The sequence below is a fragment of the Cheilinus undulatus genome, linkage group 8, assembly GCF_018320785.1.
Source record: "Cheilinus undulatus linkage group 8, ASM1832078v1, whole genome shotgun sequence".
In the NCBI taxonomy this organism is placed as follows: Eukaryota; Metazoa; Chordata; class Actinopteri; order Labriformes; family Labridae; genus Cheilinus; species Cheilinus undulatus.
Window position 1 is genome coordinate 28,384,336 of NC_054872.1, and position 20,517 is coordinate 28,404,852.

Sequence of the window (20,517 nt, forward strand, 5' to 3'; positions counted from 1 at the left end):
AAAAGAGAGAACCACTCTAGTTGAGACATCACAATCCAGCCTCTGTCTGATTGTAAGAGACTGCTACACACAGAGGCAGAGCTGCTGTGAAAGTGAATCTACACACAAGAGAGAGATGAACAAGAGGAGAAAATAGCTGGGACTAAAACATCAGCTAAAACGCATTAATCAGTCATGGAGTAGTTGCACTGATCAGATCATCATTTATGGCCTTGTGAAAAATCATATATTTAGCAACTTCCAATAAAGAAGCGGAGAGGGAGAAATGAGCGCAAACCAAGCGTGTATCCCCAAATTTAGACAGAGAAAGTCGATACAGAAATAGCGGGGTCAGCATGATGACAGTTGATTAGTGATGCTAATTAGAATGTGAGTCATTATCAGTGCCAAGTCGAGCAGCACACACATCAAACTCTCCAGCTGAAACACAAAAGAGAACAGGAGGAGTGAAGATCACAGGAGATGATAAGAGTGAGGTAAGGACTGTGTCACAGGCTTATTTAAATACTCCACTTTAAATAATCACACTGATAGGATTTAATTGTTTTGGTCATGAAGTTTGTTTCAACTCTTTCCAAACCACTTTATGCCTTCTAGAAAGCCACTGATGAAGGATTATACAATTGTAAGAAAATCAGCTTACAGAGACTTAAACTTACTTCATGAAGCTTCTCGAACATAGTGAACATTCAAAAATGCAAGAAAAAGGTCTATTCTTGTCTCATGTTAATGCACTACATAATCATTTCTTTGCTATTTTTTCTATAAATGGGCTCTTAAGTAATTTTCCAAGAATATATCTCTGCTTTTATGGTAAGTAGCTCTTTTAATGACCATCATACAAAGCAACAGAGGAATGTATTGATATTGCAGCTTGCAAAATCTTTTATTACTTCGGCAAACAAAATCCAGTTTGGGGTTGCAAATAAAGAATCCGTTTTAATTTGAGTGTTCTCACAAAAATATTTTGTGGCATTTTAAACATGTTCAGTGTTGTAGGATGCAGATGACTCTACACCCAAAATGATTCTTCAATATTCTAAACACAGAGTCACAAAGACACTAACTATTGCCATTTCATGAGGTCATTTAAGTCATTCTTGTTTTAAAGGCTGCTATGTCCATCCATTCATCCATCCATCCATCCATCCATCCATCCATCCATCCATCCATCCATCCATCCAGGGTGGGACCAAGGTGGTAGCAGACTTAGCAAGTCAACCCAGACATCCCTCTCCCCAGCAACACTTTCCAACTACTTCTGTGGGATCCCAAAGTGTTCCAAGACCAAAAAGGATATGTTATCCCTTAAGCACATTCTGGGTCTTCCTCGAGGTCTCCTCCCAGCCAGATGTGCCCAGGATACCTCCGCTGGGAGGTGCCCAGGTGGCACCCTAATCAGATGCCTGAACCACCTCAAGTGACTCCTTTCGATGCGAAGGAACAGCGGCTCTGCTCCTAGTTCCCTCCAGATGACTGAACTCATCACCTTATCTCTAAGGCTGAACCCAGCCATCCTCTGGAGAAAACTCATTTTGGCCACTTGTATCCACGATCTCATTCTTTTGGTCATTACCCAGAGTTCATGACCATAGGTGAGGGTTGGGAGGTAGATCAACCGTTGAATGGAGAGCTGTGCCTTTCGGCTCAGCTCCCCTCTTCACCACTATGGTCCGGTCTGGTCTGCATTGCTGCTGATGCTGCACCAATCTGCCTGTCAATCTCACACTCCCTTTTACTCTCACTCGTGAACAAGCTCCCAAGATACTTGAACTCCTTCACTTAGGGCAGAAACTAACTCCCCACCTGGAAGGAGCAATCCACCGGCTGCTGTGTCTTTCTCAATAATTTCACCAACAAAATTATACCCCCCCCCAAGGAAATGGCTTTAAAGCCAATTTCAATCACTGGGAACAATACACATATTACAGATGGATTCATTTGAACAGCAGATGGAATAAAAATGAGCACATCTCTTCAAAATTAATGTTAAATCTTACTCTTCTATGACCAATACAATTGAAGAGGGGATTATTCTTAATTGAAGAACACCAGTAGGAGTCACAGAGAACACTGCAGCCAGTCATGTATAGATGGGATATGAAAATGTCATATCATGATTATTATGACCTTAAATATCTCTGCTATCTTATTATGTTGTAATAAACTGCTGAAAATGTTAAGAATGGAACGGATACAAAACAACATCATTTAAAATCAGTTGAACAAATTTTATACATAGTTTATACACAGTTTTAGTTTATATGAACATTGAAATATTAACTTATTAAAAATAAACAACAAAGCCTTAGCAAATGTGCACTGGCAAAGGTACTTTGTTAATAAGGTTGTTAAAATACCTTGGTGCTAATTACTTTTTTTTGGTAGAAATACAAGACAACACTACACTTAGGGTTCCTTATGTTGTATCTATCTTACATTACTTAAAAAAACAACCCAATTTCTTTCCCTCACAACTGCATTTATTCAAGGTTCTCATCCATCTCTTACTGCTTGACTGTATCTCAAATTCTGTAAAAAAGCTTACTGTAGTAAAAGCCTCACCTCACATGCACATTTACTCTCACTTTTCTTAACTGTATTAATTACTAATTCAACCGATTTATTGACTCAAATACTGCAAGTAATTAATGCATTTACTGTAATTCAAATGCTGTAAGAAGTTTCTCTCCAGTAAAATGCATAGTTAAACTAATTAATCTACTTACTGTACTATAACTAATTTAATCTATTGACCTTACTTAAATACTGCAATTAATCTATTCACTGTAACTCAAATACTGAAAGAAGTCTCTCCGTGGTGAAATGCCTCAGCTCATATGTATATTTGAACTAATTAATCTATTTACCAAAAGAATTACTCATCTAAATTTTACTGTGTTCAAATGCTTAAATGATCTTATCTGCCCACATCCTCGAATGTTTTATACTCTGATCATGTCTAGTCAGCATCCTTGCACCAATCAATTGCACATCTTGTAACCAAACTATCAATGCACTAGGGCTGACAGCTTCCATTCGATTGGTCGAGTGTTTGGTCGAAAAGCTTTTGTCTGAGAGATCACCCTAGTCGGCGAGCTTATTATCTTCCATTCTGTCGATTTCAACGTGAATTTAGAAATGTTTTCAAACAGGACTTGCTACAAAGTCCACAGTAAATGGAGCAGATGAAGAGCAGCAGAGACAGTGAGTGCATACAACCCTCACAGTCAAGTTTTTTTCCAAGCTGACAGTTGAAGGAACGTGCTATTATGCAGACGAAAGAGGAGAGGAGAGGAGACAGTGATGTCTGCTGTTCCTAAAAGTATTTCCATTACATCCCCAGTCGATTTGTGTGCTTTTTTACCATTCACCTCAGTAAACAAATCTATACTGCTTGCTGTCTGGACATTATTTACTGTGACATTAAAATGTGGTAATTGTCAATGGTTTTAAAGGTAGAGTGTGTAAAACTGGGAATATTAGCAGCATCTAACAGTCAGATTCTAGATTGTGTTGCTCACCTCTGGCAACCAGTGGAATTTAAAACATGTGTATCTGTTATTCGAGCCTTTCTGTGGAACTGTAGAACCATGCAAGATGCAAAATCCAAGAAGGTGGAGTCCGTGGAGGAGACCCTCCCTATGTACGAACAAAAGACCTACTCTAAGATATCAAAAATTAAACAATTCTATATATCCAGGTGATAAAACACTAATTAAATAGGTCAACTTATAAATATTATGTTTTTTTTGACAAGTTTGTTCCACTAAATGCTATCAGGCCTTTAAAGATAATTATAATTCTAACAGTATGATAGCTGTAGGGCAATTTTTTCATGGTTATCATTAAGACTAGTAACTGTTTAATCCCTACTGTCATGATAACTGCACAAGCTCGGTAACATCAAACTGTGTCACTATTTTTCTCTAAAGACAGTGGCAAGCTACTCAGACCATCATAATAAAGAGAGCTTGTGACTTCCTTCCTCCGGCAGAGTCAGCTGTCACAATAGCCAGCAGGAAAATGATCTCTCTTCTTCAATCGTTAGAACTCCCTCTCTCAATGTGATCGAGAATGTAGGAATGCTTCCTCTCTCTCTCTCTCTCTCTCTCTCTCTCTCTGTGAGGCTGATTCTGATTGAAGGAATGTATCAGCTACAGAGGAGAGGAGGTCAAGAATACACTTCATCCTGCAGCTGCCTCTGGAGCATGTTAAATAACACACACAGGGATTCTCAGTGTGTGTGGTGCATGTGTGCAGTGCATGCACCTTCTGCAATGGGAGGTGGAGGTGGAGGGGGGTGTATGTGTGTGTGTGTGTGTGTGTGTGTGTGTGTGTGTGTGTGTGTGTGGGGGGGGGGGGGGGTGTTGATCACACAAGATGATTCACAGTGAGCACAGAGACACCCTTAGAGTCTTTCAACCTCTACACACATCACTTCATTATCCCTCTCTTCACTACGTAACAAACACAAACACAAAAAACAAGACTTTTCAGTCTTCTGACATGAGCTGTAACTGTGCCTCTCATGGAAAACAAGCTTGCTTGTGTGTCAACAGAGCCAACATGTGTTGACACATGTTGTGACTGTGTGTCACATAAAGTGGGTTTAAAAACTAAGGAGTGGTTGTAAGTATCCCAAACAATCTGGGTGCTGCTGGAGCAACATTTGGCAGCAGCAGTGCAGCATAATGAGTTACAGGCTGTTTCTCCAGCCAGTGGATTGTAGGGATAGTTAGGCTAGGCGGGCACACTGGTTCTGATTAGATCACTCTTACAACATTTAACTCACAAACATGCACACACAGTCAGACAGACATATAAATCTATATATTTGTCTCATTAAAATGCTGCAGTTACAAGCTTAAAAGGAAAAATGTGGAGCCCCTGAGAGGTGTGGTCATGGAAAGTGTTTTTATATACTGCTGATCCACCCCACCACATGTACACACCCACACACACACAGGCTTAGCTGTCATGTCAGAGTGACTTGTTCTTGTGTGTTTTTTACTCTTAACAGCTGCATTGCCAACCAAACTGAAATAAACAACCAGACATGTTAATCTCAAAAGTTTCAGCTATCAGCAGACGACATGACTATGATGCATTGGATTCATACAGAATGGCCCTCAAAACTGCTGATGTAAACACAAATGCATACACAGAACACACAAATAAACACATACATACACCCACTGACACATTGCCTGGTTTGATATTGACTCCCTCTTATCTTCTAATTGGAAGAGCGGATAGACGGAGAGAAGGCTGAGTGAAAACACACCTAAGTAATCAACTCTCGCTCAAAGACTAAAACCTATTTCACGGATCAATGTCCTCTTTCTGTGCTGCCTGTCTGGTGTGCATGTGTGCCTGTCTGTCACCCTTGTGCCTGTCAGTCAGTCTTTCTGTGTGCTGCCCTTAAAACCTCCATTACTGATTTATTCCAGTTTTTCTACAGCAGCACAGGTAAGGGCGGAGAGTGGATGGAAGGCCGGAGTGGGTTTACACCTGCTTCAACTGACCTGACACATCTTCAGACCGAATGCAGCACTGTCTGCTGTTTTCTCTGTGTCTGTCTGTAGGCTGAACAACCGCCAGCCTCTGGCACTGACACACACTTTAGTAACATTAAACTCTTCATTATGTGAATTGCACATTTAACATAGCATTACTCAAGCAAAGTAAAAAGGAGAAGGGGAAAAGCAATCATTAAAACCTACATTGTAATCATTACCCTTCAAACAGACAGTAATGTTTATGTTGTTCAGGCGTGACTCTTAAACTTTGAGGTGGAGCACTTCAGGCATGGAATCACTGATTCAATTCACTGTGGCCTTCAAGGTCTCATTAAAAAAGAATGATTGCTTTTATAATGGCATGTATTACTGTAAAAATGGACAGGCAGGGTATAATCTTTAGGGTAAACCAATTTAGCTTAGAGTTTGATTTGACAGGATGGCAAGAAAATGATGACTCATTCTTTAACCCTCTGAGCCCTCAGCTATTTTCAAACCATTTTGTCTTGCCTGGACTTTTTGTCTCAAAAGCTTGTAAAACATCAACCATGCGATGCAGAGTTAAACGCTAAATATCCTTTTATTTCAGGAAACCTGGGCTTTAAGAAAATGTGTACTGCAGTGATGTCACTGGAATCTTAAAAATAGATTTGGGACTATGAAAAAAAAGAGACAAAAACTAAATGGAAATTTAGACTGTAAGATTTTTATGTATTATACACCCTAAATATTAATGACTTAGGGTTTTTTTGCACAAACTTGTTCTCCCACCTCTTTCGGACCAAAAATTTTTTTTAAATCATTCTGTGCCAAAAAATATTCAAAATCACATTTTTACAAAAAAAAAAATCTTTGCCCTTCTGGGAACTTGAGTCATTATTCAAAGTAAATCCTGTCTACAGTGACTCTGGGGGACATACACAGCCTCTCTCTGTCTTTTTCTCTCCATTATGAGTCATTCAGGCTCTCCCCTCCAGTTTCTAATCCTGTGCACTGTAGGGGCTGCATAAACTAGTCGACTAATTGACTTTACTGCTGTGTGTTGACTCTTTTTGCTTGAAGTCAACTAGTCACTTATCACAAGATTAGGCATTTACAATGCCTAATGTGTAGCTCTTTTTATTGATTTATCTAAGGTCTTTGACACTGTAGACCACAGTTTACTGATAAATGTGCTACATCACATTGGCATGTCATACCAAGCAGCAACATTGTTTGCCAACTATTTGACTGGTAATATGTTCAGATGGCTGGATCCACCTCTTCTTTTCTGGAGGTCCTAAAGGCTTACCTAAAGATTCAGTCTTAGGAAGTATTTTGTTCTCAATTTATGTCAACAATCTGGGTGATAACTTGTCAAATGCCTCATAAAATTTTAAACAGATGACACCATTACTTTTTTGTTTGTTGTTATTACATTTTGCAGGCCTATGAGTTTTTAATCTGCTATTAAGTATTTTTCAGTCTTGTCTACAGAACTTAACTTGGTCTTAAATGCTGATAAAACCAAACTCATGGTCAACTTGTGTCCTCTGAGTTTTAATAGAAAAAGTACGTTCTTGAATAACTGGCTGAAAGTGTGTTGTGTTTATAAATAGGGCAGCAACATGCTTATAATGGAATCTAATAATGTTGTTTGGCTACACCAAAGAAATCTTGTCCAACAATTTTAAGATCTTTTCCTGTAATTATCTCTTAGCTGATGAGCAAAAAGCAATTCTGTCTGGCAGTGCTGTTTGTGTGTATTTAAATAATCCATTATACTCTAGACACAAAAAGAAAAAATTATCCCCTGTCTATGCAAACAACAGGAATTCTTCCTCACTCTTGGGAGAAAGCACTTTTAATGGAGCTTTGTGCAAACATACAACAGTACTGAAAATACCCATGGCGAAGATGGTTACCGAAACAGTCTGGGTCTTAACCCTGGTAAACGACATTTAGGTTACTGGGTGCAGAACAGTTTAACAGTCTAGTGATACCAATACTCTACCAATACTCAGAGTTTGCCCCGACTCTGACTGTGCAGACTAGCAAATTATTTTAGACCTATAATTGACTCAGAACATGGCTTAACAAATAGAATCATAATGTACAACATCTCTGTGACCCTACAGTTGTTTTCCTGCTGATTATTGAGTTTTACTGCTAAATATTAAAATTAATTAATTTTAAAAAGTTCCAGGCTCACTGAAAATGCTGCCCACAAGATTCAAATGCATCAATAGCGTCAATGGGAAGGAAAATCAGGAAAAACAAGTGAGAAGCAATTATATATGGTTAAAAAATCATCTAACTTTAATAAACTGTGTCACTTCTTGCCGTGTAAACCTGTGCTGGTCTAGAAGGCATTTTAACGATCACATTCAGAGAAAAACTATCATGCAGCCACCATTCTTTGCTGCTGCAGTGGGCCCTTTGTTTCTTCTTCACTGCTCTAAAAACGGTAGCCCGTGCATGCAGTGCTTTCCAGCAGCGAAGACGAATTGATTTCTGGTTTATAGCGCTAACATTTAGCATGGCTAAATGAAGCAAAATATAAGGTTAAACCAAATGGTATTGGATCAGTGCATAAATTACTGTACTTGCCGCTACCAATACCTGCATACTGCATTTTAAGCAATATTGGACATATCTCTGATACTGGTATCAGAATCGGAACAACCCTAAATGATTATTCTTTTTTTTCTTAACTGAACATTGAAAGAAAAGATAATAAACAGATCCGGAAGGACTGTTTAAAATCTATCACTTACTTTATGGCTTTTGAAATGTGACGTCTTGAAAAAAACCCTATGAGCTAGCTTTGTGCCTGTCTTTTCCTTCAAACATTTCTATCATACAGAGAATATTCTGACATTTCCTGTCCAGAGTTTATAGTTGTATGTCCAAACCTGAAATGTGACAAAATTAAGATATCAAAAATTGTCCCTGTAAAAACTAGGCCTATGTTCACATATGTAGTTTGGTTCATTTAGTCTGAAACAAATTGAATTATACAACACTGCATTTTAGACTGTGTTTTTAAAATGAGCAAAGAGCTGTTATGCATTATCTAAACAAACAGACAAGAGAACAGGGAAGAGGCCTTTCATACAGCAGTGTGGAATTGATACTTAATGCACTTTAAACGGGCCCATATTCGGTCAAAGTAAGGACACCAGAACAACAAATTGCAATTATAACCACTTTCAACTCGATGATTCAGAATGGAAAATCACAGCATTCACACACTGACACTTGAGTCAAACTAGACCAAAGGGGGTTAGCAAATAAATGCAACACAGTTTGTGTATGCTGCTATCAAATCTCTCAGACTGATTTTTGATGTCCTGTATTCTCCATGATAGAGCTCACAGCTGGAAAAATTCTAATGAATTGTGGACGACAGTAAAACAGCTTTGGGAGCATCTAAGAACAACAAAACAACAATTAAATCCCTGGGTAACATTCTGCCATCTGTGTTGAGAGTAATTAGCGGTGGTATTACAAAATCTAAGCTGGAGTGAAATGCATCTCCATTGCAATCTCTTGCTTTGAGCTAATTTCCTGTTTGTGTAAATGTTGAAATGAGGATAGTTATCGTACAGTACAAACAGTTCACAATCAGATTATAGTATGGTATGGGACGTGCTGTCTTATTCATTCAGGAAGTTTAAGTTTTCATGGATTCTTTCAGTCCACCACACCCCGTCTTATCCAGCCTGACTGTTTTAATGACTTCCTACGACATGCTTTCTTGTTAATTATGTTCTTATGATTTTCACTGATTTGTATCTCTTGTAATATTTCTAGTCCCTCTCGTTAACTCTGTCTGAATGTTAAATTCACAGAACAAAGCAGCTCACTGTGTGACTGATTGTGCAGGTTTCTGGCCAGACATCTGGCATGCAGCCTTTAGTTCATCACCAGTTTGGATGTTCCCAGCAGAGGATAGCAGAGAGGAGTGCTTGATGAGTGTGGTAAGAGTAAGTGACAGGACAGATATGAGCTGCAGGGAGGCTGCTCACCCTTCGAGCCGGACGTCAGGCAATGACCGATTGAGAGCGATCATCTCAGAGGCCATGAGGTTGAACTGGTTGATCTTAAACATCTCCTTCATCTTCTCCTGGTTCTCCTTTGGAATCACAACAGGCTTCCCCCCTTCTCCAGGCCCGTCCCGCGGCCTGGATAGCGCGTCTGCAAGTGACGCAAAAAAATTAAATAAGGTAAGGATGCTGCTTTGTGTCTCTTTGATCAAATGTTTAATGGGTGGCAAATTACACTCACCGTCTCTCCCCGGGAGTCCTCTCTCCTTTTTGTCATCACACTTGTTGCACTCACTGAAGTAGAGCAGGATGAACATGTCCAGCATCACCCAAACCAGAGAGGTGGCCAACACCACCTTACAGTAGGCGAACCTTCTCATCCTTAAATTGAGATAGAAAGAAGAGGTGAGATGTACAAAAGCACTGACTGAGGTGAGGAATGGAGAGTCATAGGATGATGCAATCACAGGCTTTTTCAAATCTCTGCAGAGACAATCACACTTCATTTCTTCTCATATCCCCTCTCGTTACACCCCTCAAAGCCCATCCTTCCTAAAGCTCTACGTCTGAACATCTCCTCAGTGCCTCCATTCGTCCTCCTCTCGTCTGTCTGTCTCTCGGCTCTTATCTGCTGGGTGTTTATCAGTGCCTCTTCTCAAATGGTCACCTTCACACTCAGTGCAAGCCTCAAAATCAGCACAGTGCAATGTTGGCATTCAGTATTTTACCACATCCTTAGAAAAACAGAAAATCAATAAGGGAATTTGTAAATTATGTAGTAATGAATGTGTATTGGTTTTGCTTGTGTCTGTTGCAATTGTAAGCACAACAAAAACTGACATTTGTATTCTGGGGAGGATGTTTTAAGCATTCAAGCAATGCTTTGGCTGCTTTTACATCTAAGGAAGAGTTAGATATCTATTTTTTCAGAGTTCCTGTTCATGGTACAAGCTAATCTACACTCTATACCTTTAACACACAGAATGCAGCCTGCATGCAGCCTGATACACATTCACAGGTAAGTACACAAACCAACACACAGCAGAGAGTGGGGGCTGTGATAGTAATTGCTTTTCTTTGGCAGGCAGCAAGAGACAGACACAGCCACATTAAAATTCCTCTGCTCTCTTTTCCTTCTCTCCTCCAGCTCCATCTCTCCTCTCTTTGGCTGCTTCTCTGCCTCAGTGATCCCTCAGGTTGCAACAGCACAAGCAGAAGGAAGAAAATTAATTTGGCCATGGTGATTTCTCTCATGCCCCTGGGAGGAAAAAAGGTGTTTGTGCTTAGCTAGCTTAGCTTAGCTTAGTTTAGCTTTGCATAGCAGCCACAGAGGATGGGGAAGTGCAGAGCAGCATTTTCTGAAGTCCACTTGATAGGATTCTGGATGCACAAAGTGTGTGCACAGCAGAAAACAAGAGTGTGGATCTGTTCTCTCAAAGTTGGTCTTTTTTCAGACTTCTGTGACTGCAAAGGCTTGGTTTGAATGCTGTAACAGCATTCTGATTTCACAAGTTCTATTATTTCAAAGACAAGAACCAGACATAAACATCTGCAGAAGAGTATAAAAGGTATAATATGAGGAATTTTTTTCACTGCAATGTCTAAACGTATAAAAAGACTAAACCTTTGTTGTGTGTTTGTATTTGAGAACTTACATTAGGGCAAGTGTTTCTAAGTCAGAGAAACTCTTACTTTTGATAGTTGTGACAGTATATATGTTGTCATGTCAGCTGGTGTGACAAGACATGTACCAAAACATTTGCCATACCAGCTGGGAGAGGCATCGCACCAAAATGTTGTTTGTCAGAAGCCATAAAATGCCACAAAAGGAGAAGATAACGAAGAACTACAAGAAGAGGAGGAGGAGGAAGAAGGCAGACATGACATATTTCTTTTTGCAATGGATGCTATCTCAAAGACTGCTACATTAAGGGGTGTGAACAGAAAGTGGCTGCTCTGTTGCTGTATCTCTTTCAAGGTCTGGTGCTGCTTTGCTGTGATGGACAACAATTGTTCTCACTTGGCTGCAAATTTTGTCTCCCAAGCTTTCATCCACATGTCTGTCTCACCTCTCCATTTGGAAAATGGTTCCATTCGGTTTGTTTTCATTAGGGGAAAGAGTGATCTTCTGTTACTATTTTGATTGAGAAAGTCCTTCTGATAGAATTGACATACTGTCCATTCAAATAAACACCAACATGTCCATTTATGTTCAGAAAGTGACACAAGAAAGGTTATGCTATGCAGACTCTGATAAAAATATAAAATAAAAAAAACTCCAAAACAAATAACTGTTAAAATATACAGTGCTCTAAGTGTTCAGTCCCCTGAAAAATAATCGGACCATTAAATTGCAAGCTTGTCATATCAGATTCTTAGTGGCTTTGTAGCAACATAAGAAGCCATTCCTGTCAGATCATTTCACTGTGGCCTTCACTAATTTAAGAACAGATGCACGATATTATCAGCCTGATATCGGTATTGTCAGATTATAGCTAAAAAAATGCAAATATTTGTATCAGTACATCCAATATTTTTGCTGTGAATATCAGCACATATCGACTGTAAAATTTTGCCACATAAAGCCTACTAATGAATTATTGGAGTTTTAGGCGGGACCAACAGACCTATTTAAGGTGAGATCTTTTTCTTTATTCATCCTCATTCTTTAAACTTTAAAGTGCATTTTAAGAAAACAGTTTGTGTCTTTTATCATCCTCAAACCTTAAATTGTGTTCAAATGACTGAATTTTTAGTTATGTATAACATTTAAATATTGGTATTGGCTAAAATGAATCTGTAAATATTGGTATATTGGCAAAAATTCAATATCGTGCATCCCTAAATTTGAGCTTTCTACTTTCAGTCATACTGAAATTTGAGTAAGTTTGTAAGAAAATGACATGAGGTATTATATAAAGCTGTACAATGAAAGGACAGTGGTGTACTGTACAGACTGGACATTTAAAGTTTAAAGAACAAATTACTCAAAGCAATGTTGAAATATCATGTTTTTTAAAAAAAATGGGCAGGATGGATGGAGGACAAAGTTAGATATTAATCATCCAGCCCTGGCTATCACCAGTGTGGCACAGTATGATGTTAAAATAAACAGATACTGTCTTTATTTTCAAAAGCAAATTCTTTCTCAACAATCAAAATAACTGACTAATGAATAAAAAATGATCAAACACTTGCTTTAGCTGTTTGGCTGTGAATGTTTGTCTCTGTAGTGCTGAATAATAGAGCACCTTTTGTTTTTACACCATTAGATCAAAGAAATAACGTGTTGCAGAAGAAAATTAGGATTTTTGGAAATAAAAGAATTTTGGGAGTTTAGTATAAATGCTAACATTTTTAAACTGCAACCATTGTATTACTAGTCCTTTTCTGTCACAGATACGTTATGACTCCTCAGATCCCATTACAACCTCTAACGCCAGTACAGAGGAGGGATTACGTTATTCCACCGTTATGCCTCTATGACATTTATAGTGAAGGAGAAAAATCACAGGGGAGTAAACAGTGCATCCTTGCAGTAAATTATTTAAAGGACATACTTTTAAACATTTTATTTATTTCTATTTTACTGTGATTACAGGTACCTTTTCTTAATATTTAACTGATTTATCTCCTTTTCCAGGGATGACAAAGCTGTTTTTCCTGTCATAACAAGTTAACCTCTGGAAAATGCAAAAAAATGTTGTATGGAAAAAGGGGTAAAATTAGTTTCTTTTGTCCTATTTCTTTTTTAAATCATACGATTTGTTCCATCCATCCAAAAGTTCCAAGTAAGAAACTTTTTTTGTCCTTAAATAAATACAAATGGTTGACATTTTTCTTTTTTGACATTTCGTCACAACTTGTTGTGAAAGAGACTGTGGAGGAACTTGAAGCTACACCAGAAGAGAACCACTGATCTAATTTGTTCATCAGATAGTGTGTGCAGATCACATAAATTAATGGAATCAAGTAATGTAATAATAAAAACATATTAAAAAGGCCGGTTGTAATTTCTTCCGGAATTAGGTGGGTTCCACTTTTTTAAAAGATAATATCATATAAACATTAAATGCTCAGTGTGTAATGTCCACTACAAGCAATCAAAGAAGAAAGCAAAAGGGAAGTTCAGTGAAGTGGCTTGGGATCATGGGAGTGTTGTCTTCTTTGCTAAACAACTCTGAGTGTGGATGAAAACCTATCTGACAAAACTGAGGCAGCTCACACTCACATGAGGGTATGTACAAGTATGTATGAAGATTTGAATCACATTATGTTTCTCATGATTCTTATTAAATAACCACAACTTGCGTTAGCTATTTATGTTTTTTAAACACTCTTTTATCTTATACCTGAACACCCACTACACACATGTATCTATATGTTTCCATGTACGTGTATGTTTCCAATAAATACATGCTTATGGTGATAAAGCTTGAGATCTGTGAGTCAAGTTTCTGTGTGTACTTTTGTGTGTTGTTCATAATGGAGGTGACAGAAATTGCTCAGTAGATTATTTGATGTCTTAAATGTTAACAGCTCAACATGTTCACAGCCTTAGCTGTAGTTATGGAACACACACACACCTCTCATTGCGGTATGTGTAGAATGAGAGTGTGGCTGATGGCTGAGTGCTATAAATTGCCAAGCTGTACCGTTTATCACTGTATCTTACAATAGCTTTTGGTCTCACTGTTTCAAATATCTACTTTCTGTGATATATAACCTCTGTATTTTCTGTGAGCCGCAGTTAAGTACGCAGGTTCAGCCAGTTTTCAAGGTTCCCACCACTTCTCTGATACACTCAAAGAGAGGAAAAAAGCCAGCTATGTTTTAAACTGCAGCCAGAAAGTAGCCAAAGAAACCAAAAGAAACACAACAAACTTTTTCTGGTATTTATCTGCAATGCAAGCATTTAGAAAATTTAGTTATTATCCCAGATATCCTCAAAGATTTATCTAATTTCTTCTCTTTCTGTTTGGATCACTCCTCTAAAAATGCTTGAAATTCCAGGATCAGTAGGAAGCCTGATATTCAGCCCCTACTCTCCTATTTATCTTTGTCCTCTGCAGGATCTTGTCGGCCTTGTTTGACCTCTATGGAGCAACATGACACAATCTGATATTAAAAAATTGGATGAGGTGAATTTCATGTAACTTTTCTGCATTTTTTCCCCTGACAGAACCAGGCACATATGCCAAACCTAAATCAGCACACTGGCAGAGACAGACACCGACACTGAAGCACTCCATCACACAAACACACTCACAGAGACTCCTGCTCACAAAGTCATGTCAAAATACTGTCAGAGAGATGTCAACCTGCTTCCTTGAATGCTATTAGATCCCAGGGAGGGTAAAAGAAGCAGACATCTGTGCTCTAAGCAGCAGAGGAAGATTTATAAGCATGTACATTGACTTAATGCAAGCACAGACTCTTCCCCGCTGCTGTCTCTCCGCTCTACGGCTCCACTCACTGTATTTCTAATCAGGCATGGCAGCGGACACCTCAGGTCTCCTCTGCACTCACCCTCAGAGCCTCGGGTCGTGCTTTACTGTGTGTGTTGCATGTGTGTGTGTGTGTGTGTCAGTCTAGTTTATGTTAGGCACTAGTATCTTTTGAAGTCTCTTTTAAACAGCCTGGCTCCCTCTGACATTAAACAGACGCACAGTTCTCCAACCTTCCATCTCCCTGATCCATTAACATATCACGTTCCCCGCATCCTTTAAAACCTCCATCCTGGCATCTTGCTCTCTCTTTCTCTCAGTAACCCCACACCCACACGCACAAACACCTCCCCGTTCGTCCGTCTCTTAGTGATGTCGTCTCCTTTCAAGAGCGGTTGCCATCACTACACCCCTACGAGAACACAATTTCCCCCTTCACATCCTTCTCTGTGTCGCTCTTCATATCCCCCTCCTCTCTTCTTCTCCACAGGCTTAATCCCTCTTTAGAGATTGCACAACCAGTATTTCTCACAAACACTTAGAAAAAAGTCTGGTGTGAGAGTAACCTAAAGCTTCACAATTTATGACCGGGAGCAAGGAGCCTCTCTCCAGGGTATTTTGTGTTTATATGTGTAGAAGAAGATGAAGAGGAAGGGAGGGAGATCTTATTTTTTTACGAGCAAAAGCAGATGAAAGAGGAGGGATTTTGTTTTATCACTAAACACAAAGTCTATGTTTTATATAATTACTTATTAGTGTAGTTTATTTGCTTGCTTGGGGTTTAAACTTAACTTTTAGCTACTTTTTTTCTCCCATAAACAGGCTTTTAAATTCAATTTTGTGTCTCTTTTTATATAAAAAAGACACAGTTCATTGTTGACAGTCATCATGTCTCTAAGCTTAAGTAGAGCAAGACTGTCTGATATCTGGTGAGTGAAACCGCGATAAATTAAATGCATTGTTCACATGGATGCTAAATAAAGCCCCCCTGATTATGACCTGCATATACATGCATCAAGCTTGTAATCAGTATAAAAGCCTTTAGACAAGTGTAAAGCTGTCTAGCTGGTCTTATCTCTTAGAAACAGCAGAAAAGGAAGCTCCAATTTCCTCTTAAAATTGATGTAAAACATGTCTTACTTACAAGAAATTGATCTCTGTTCAGTATTAATCATCAACAAAGTGGGCAGCGACATGGTATTACTAATGTACAACAAGTCAAGTAGCTCTTCCTGTTAATGAGCGTATGTTAATAAAGTTTTTCTCCAGAGTTAGATCCAGTTAAATCAGAGCTGGTGCCTTGCGGTGTGTTTAATCCTCTTCTCATTTTCAGTCTAGTGTTTTGGGCAAGCACGTCAGAGTCACCAACTCTGCATGTGTTGTAAACAAACACTGTGATCGCTGCATGCCTCCTCCACTCGGCCGCTTGCTGTGTGATGGAGATTTAATTCTCCTCCTCTCTCCCATCTGTGATTTTGGATGTCTGTGTTTTCCTTTTCTTTACTTTAAAATGAATTTAAATCATAAACTTTTCTGCTTTTGCTGAAGTGAACTGAAAGATCAGTGGTACAAACTTCTCCTGCAGTTGGTTAATAGAGGGACAGCGCAGGTCTGCAGAGGGATCTTCAGAAATGTGCAGCTGAAGAGCGAGGCAGGCATGTACAGTTCGAGTAGTTTAACCCTGACCAGGACACATTTAAAAAAAGTGTGAACATGGATAACAACTGACATAAATGCTCTTATTTGGAGTGAAATTTCTTTTGAATTAGAGGTGCATGATAGGACAATCTTAGATATTGATGAAACAGAATGTATCAGGGATCTGCTAAAGCTGAGACACCAGCAGAATCACATTCTAATTTACTGGATCTATGTTCTCCAACCTCTCTCCTTCTTTTTGAACAGGCTGCTCTCAGACAGGCCACTAAGATTGCAAATGATGAATTTCATGTTTTACATCCAGAGTATGAACTGCTGCCCTCAGGTAAGAGGTCATTTATTCCTGTGTCTATAAAGCTATCTAATAGCAGCAAATAAGGCAGTAATGGTAATGGACAGGACTGTGATTTCTCTTGCATTTTTGCGCTAGTACTCGGAGAATCAAATGCTATTTATATTCATTTTAAAGGGAAATCATCTATTGATATTCAATGCCTTATGTCAAGGTGTTTTTCATGTGTAATCTGTATATGGTTGATTGTTGTCTATGCCTGCAGAAAGGGTAAAGAGCTCAAGACAAATTTCTCACTCTGTAACACAATCAAGTTTATCTAAGCTTACCTTAACTGCTTCGACGGAGGTGATTCATTACTGAAAATGTAACTGAAATTTTAGACTTTATCCCTACTGGCCTATATGGAAATGTTATGGTTGTTTTTTACTCTTAAAGTGAAAGGAACCATTATTTCGACAATCTGCTCAAAGTCTGCTAACTTTTTTCACAGTCACAAAAGAGAGCTTTCTCAGAGCCAACAGGTAAGAGACCAGACACACCTCCGCTTGCACTGCAGTCTTTAAAATGACCACATATCACAGAGAGTGAAGCAGAAGCTTTAGTCCTTTTAAATTAATTGTATATTATTCTGCTCTTTTAGTTTTTTACTAAATTACTCACAGTCTCTCCACCTCTCCACACAAGGCTTAACATGTCAGGAGACTGAATCATGAATGAACTTTTTAATACATAAAACATGCATGCAACTCGACAGCTCTCTGTCTTGCATTTAATGTGCAGCAGGGCAGGTGAATGACACTAACATCATCGCTGAGTCCATAAATGAAAAATTCCCTGACCCCTGTATGAATAAAAATCAAGACTATATTAAAACAAAATAAAGTTTCTGCTCCACTGCAGGACCACATATCACATAAATTAACGGGTTCTGTTTAAATTAGCTCATTTTGTCATTCTAACAAATTATTGACAAAGCTAATGTAACAGTCATATAAGATGCAGATGAACAGGCTACTTGTATAAAGCTACAGCTCTCTGAACTCTGATTATAGTCCAAATTTTAAAAAGAATTTTACTGTGTAAAAATGTGCTGTGTGAACACTAAAACAGACTTAAAAAACCCCAAAAGAGGACAAACAACTAAATCATAATTGTATCATGCTGAATGCAGGGAATGTTCAAAAACCAGAATGAAAAAGAAAAGTGATACAATTGAGATTTGGATCCAGCCAAAAATAAATTGTGATGTTTTTTTTTTTCTTTATCGCCCACACCTATATACTGAATGAACTACTGCAGATCAGTAGCTTTCTACCGATGATGTATTTTTACTCACATCAGGCTTATATTGCTATCATTAGAGTTCATGTAAACATAGCCAGTCTCTCTCAGTGTGGTTTCTGCCAGAAAAGACAAAGACCACACAACCATCAGTTAACAGAGGGAGATCTACATCTTCTTTATAGGTACTGTATATAGCCCTAGTAATACATGAGTGCAACCAAAGGGTTGATCAGTAGCCACAGGTAACAAAAAGTTGTGGAGAGAATAGAGAGAAGATAAAAAGTTTGAAAAGTCATTGCAAAAAGGCCAAAAGTAAAACAAAACCAACTCCCCATGGTAGTGTAAAAGTCACAACTGAAATTGATTACCAATGCAAAACTTGGCACAGGCACAAAGTGGAATTAAACACTTCAATCTCCAATCGCTCTAGTATTTTCAGCCAAAATCAATACACATTATTGTCACAGGGGGGTTCCCTGTGGAAGGCCCAGCTAGTTGACTATACAGCAAACCAAATCACACAGACAGGCAGACAGCAAATTTATGAGGATACTCATTTACAGCAGACGTAAGAGCACACCAACCACAGCAAAGTGCCTCTATGTCTGTGTGACACCAGTGTGTTATTATTCATTTAACAACTCAGTGTAACACATTTCTCTCCATTTGTTTTTTCTCACTCTTACTTTCACCTCATAAACATTGGAAGGTACGAGGCTGAGATGGTGTTGACACAGTTTGTTTTACAGTTTTTTTTACATAATTCACACAACATTACAGACTGTGTTTGTTTATGTTACCATGCTCAAACGCACACAAATGATCATTTTGCATCATTTGCTGCCAGATCTGTTTTACCCTCTACTTCGGTTGTCTGGCGTCGACTGTATGTGAGCCGTTCTTAGCGTTGTTACTCCTAACACCACTAATGCCGAGCAGACAGGATTTACAAGGCTCTGGCTTCACAGCAGGCTCCCTGCTTACTAACCGCTTTAAAAGTCTACCTCTGCCTTTTATCTCAACCCTAAATATGTCCAAAAAATATGACAGACATCATCTTAAACTTTGCACCTTCTTAATCCAAGTTGTCTTACTTGCATGACATTTTGCATTTCCTTTCTGAATTAAAATATTCCTATAGGGCCATGAAAAAATCAGAGTAATGTTCCTGAATATGCTATATGTACTATCAGCTCTGTTTGAACCTTAGGTATTACTGAGAAGGCTTTGAGGGGAGAGGGTGATCTCACAGATACAAGAAAAAACTTTTCATGCTTTTCTTAAGAGACAGAACATAATGCTTTTGCATGTTTTAGCTCTACTAAAATAAATAATTCACAGTTCTTCCCAATTTTATTTAAAGCATCAAACTCTATGTATTATTAACCTCCCTACCATTTGCTCTTGAGATGCAATGCTATATTAAAGCTCCTGTGAGAATTTTTAGGTGTTTTGAAGCAAACTGAAATTCACCCTAAAGGCCCATTTATGCTCAACGTTAAATACGGACCCGGATACGGATGGAGCCTTCTGTCTGTGCTCCGCGTTCATTTCGTCCGTATTTCTGCATGTTTCCATAAAGCTTACGGATACGGGCCAAATGGAGCAGGACCACCGGAAACCGTGGGGGCAGTGTTGCTGTCACTACTTGATACGTAGCTCTAGTGAGACATGAAGGTGAAATAACAATGGCGGAACTTTTTGAGGAAAAGTTGTGCAAGCTGGTTAGAAACACTGCCTCCGTTTTTGTCTTTTATGCAAGAGGTACATTGTCAATACCTCCTTCACAGTCGCCATGTTTGTTTTTGAGTTTGTTGTTGTCATAAACTTTTGACTCTGGGCTGTCTTCCTTGTTTTCTTATGCTTTTCTTATGATGCTTTGTCTTAATTGTGATTCTGCTTGTTGTCAAAGCAGTTTGTAAACCTCTGTTAAAGGTTGAAGTTACTATACTAATAAAGCAATTTTCTTCTTCTTCTTCTTCTTATTACTTAAGGAACAGTTTCTTTGACCATGTTCGTGTCATACAAAAACATTTCTATCTGTAGTAAAAATAAGTAGGATCTTCTGTCTGTTCCAAGTCAAAAACTGGTGTTACTGTTTAACAAGTGACAATGCATCTATGACAGCCTTAAAACAAGTATTTCTTTAGTTTTCATTATATAACAGCTACAACCACTAAAAAAGTTCAGCTGAAAAGAGACCAGTTAACTTAGTCTCTTGTTAAAATGTAACACCTGCCTTCCTACAGGATCACCAACAGTAGAAGCTTTAGATTTATGAT

The 20,517-nt window shown here is 38.6% G+C and overlaps 1 protein-coding gene across 2 annotated transcripts in view; it reads right to left on the reverse strand.

Annotated features, from left to right (window-relative positions):
- The window catches only part of galnt1 (UDP-N-acetyl-alpha-D-galactosamine:polypeptide N-acetylgalactosaminyltransferase 1), a 64,973-nt gene that overhangs the window by 19,971 nt on the left and 24,485 nt on the right, over positions 1 to 20,517 (reverse strand). For both annotated transcript variants that reach the window (XM_041793520.1, XM_041793522.1), the window contains 2 exons: positions 9,792 to 9,931; positions 9,533 to 9,701 (listed from right to left, as the gene is read on the reverse strand). In XM_041793520.1, the coding sequence (XP_041649454.1) occupies positions 9,533 to 9,701; positions 9,792 to 9,930 (308 nt within the window). In that variant the 5' untranslated portion in view covers position 9,931. The remainder of the gene's footprint in view (positions 1 to 9,532; positions 9,702 to 9,791; positions 9,932 to 20,517) is intronic.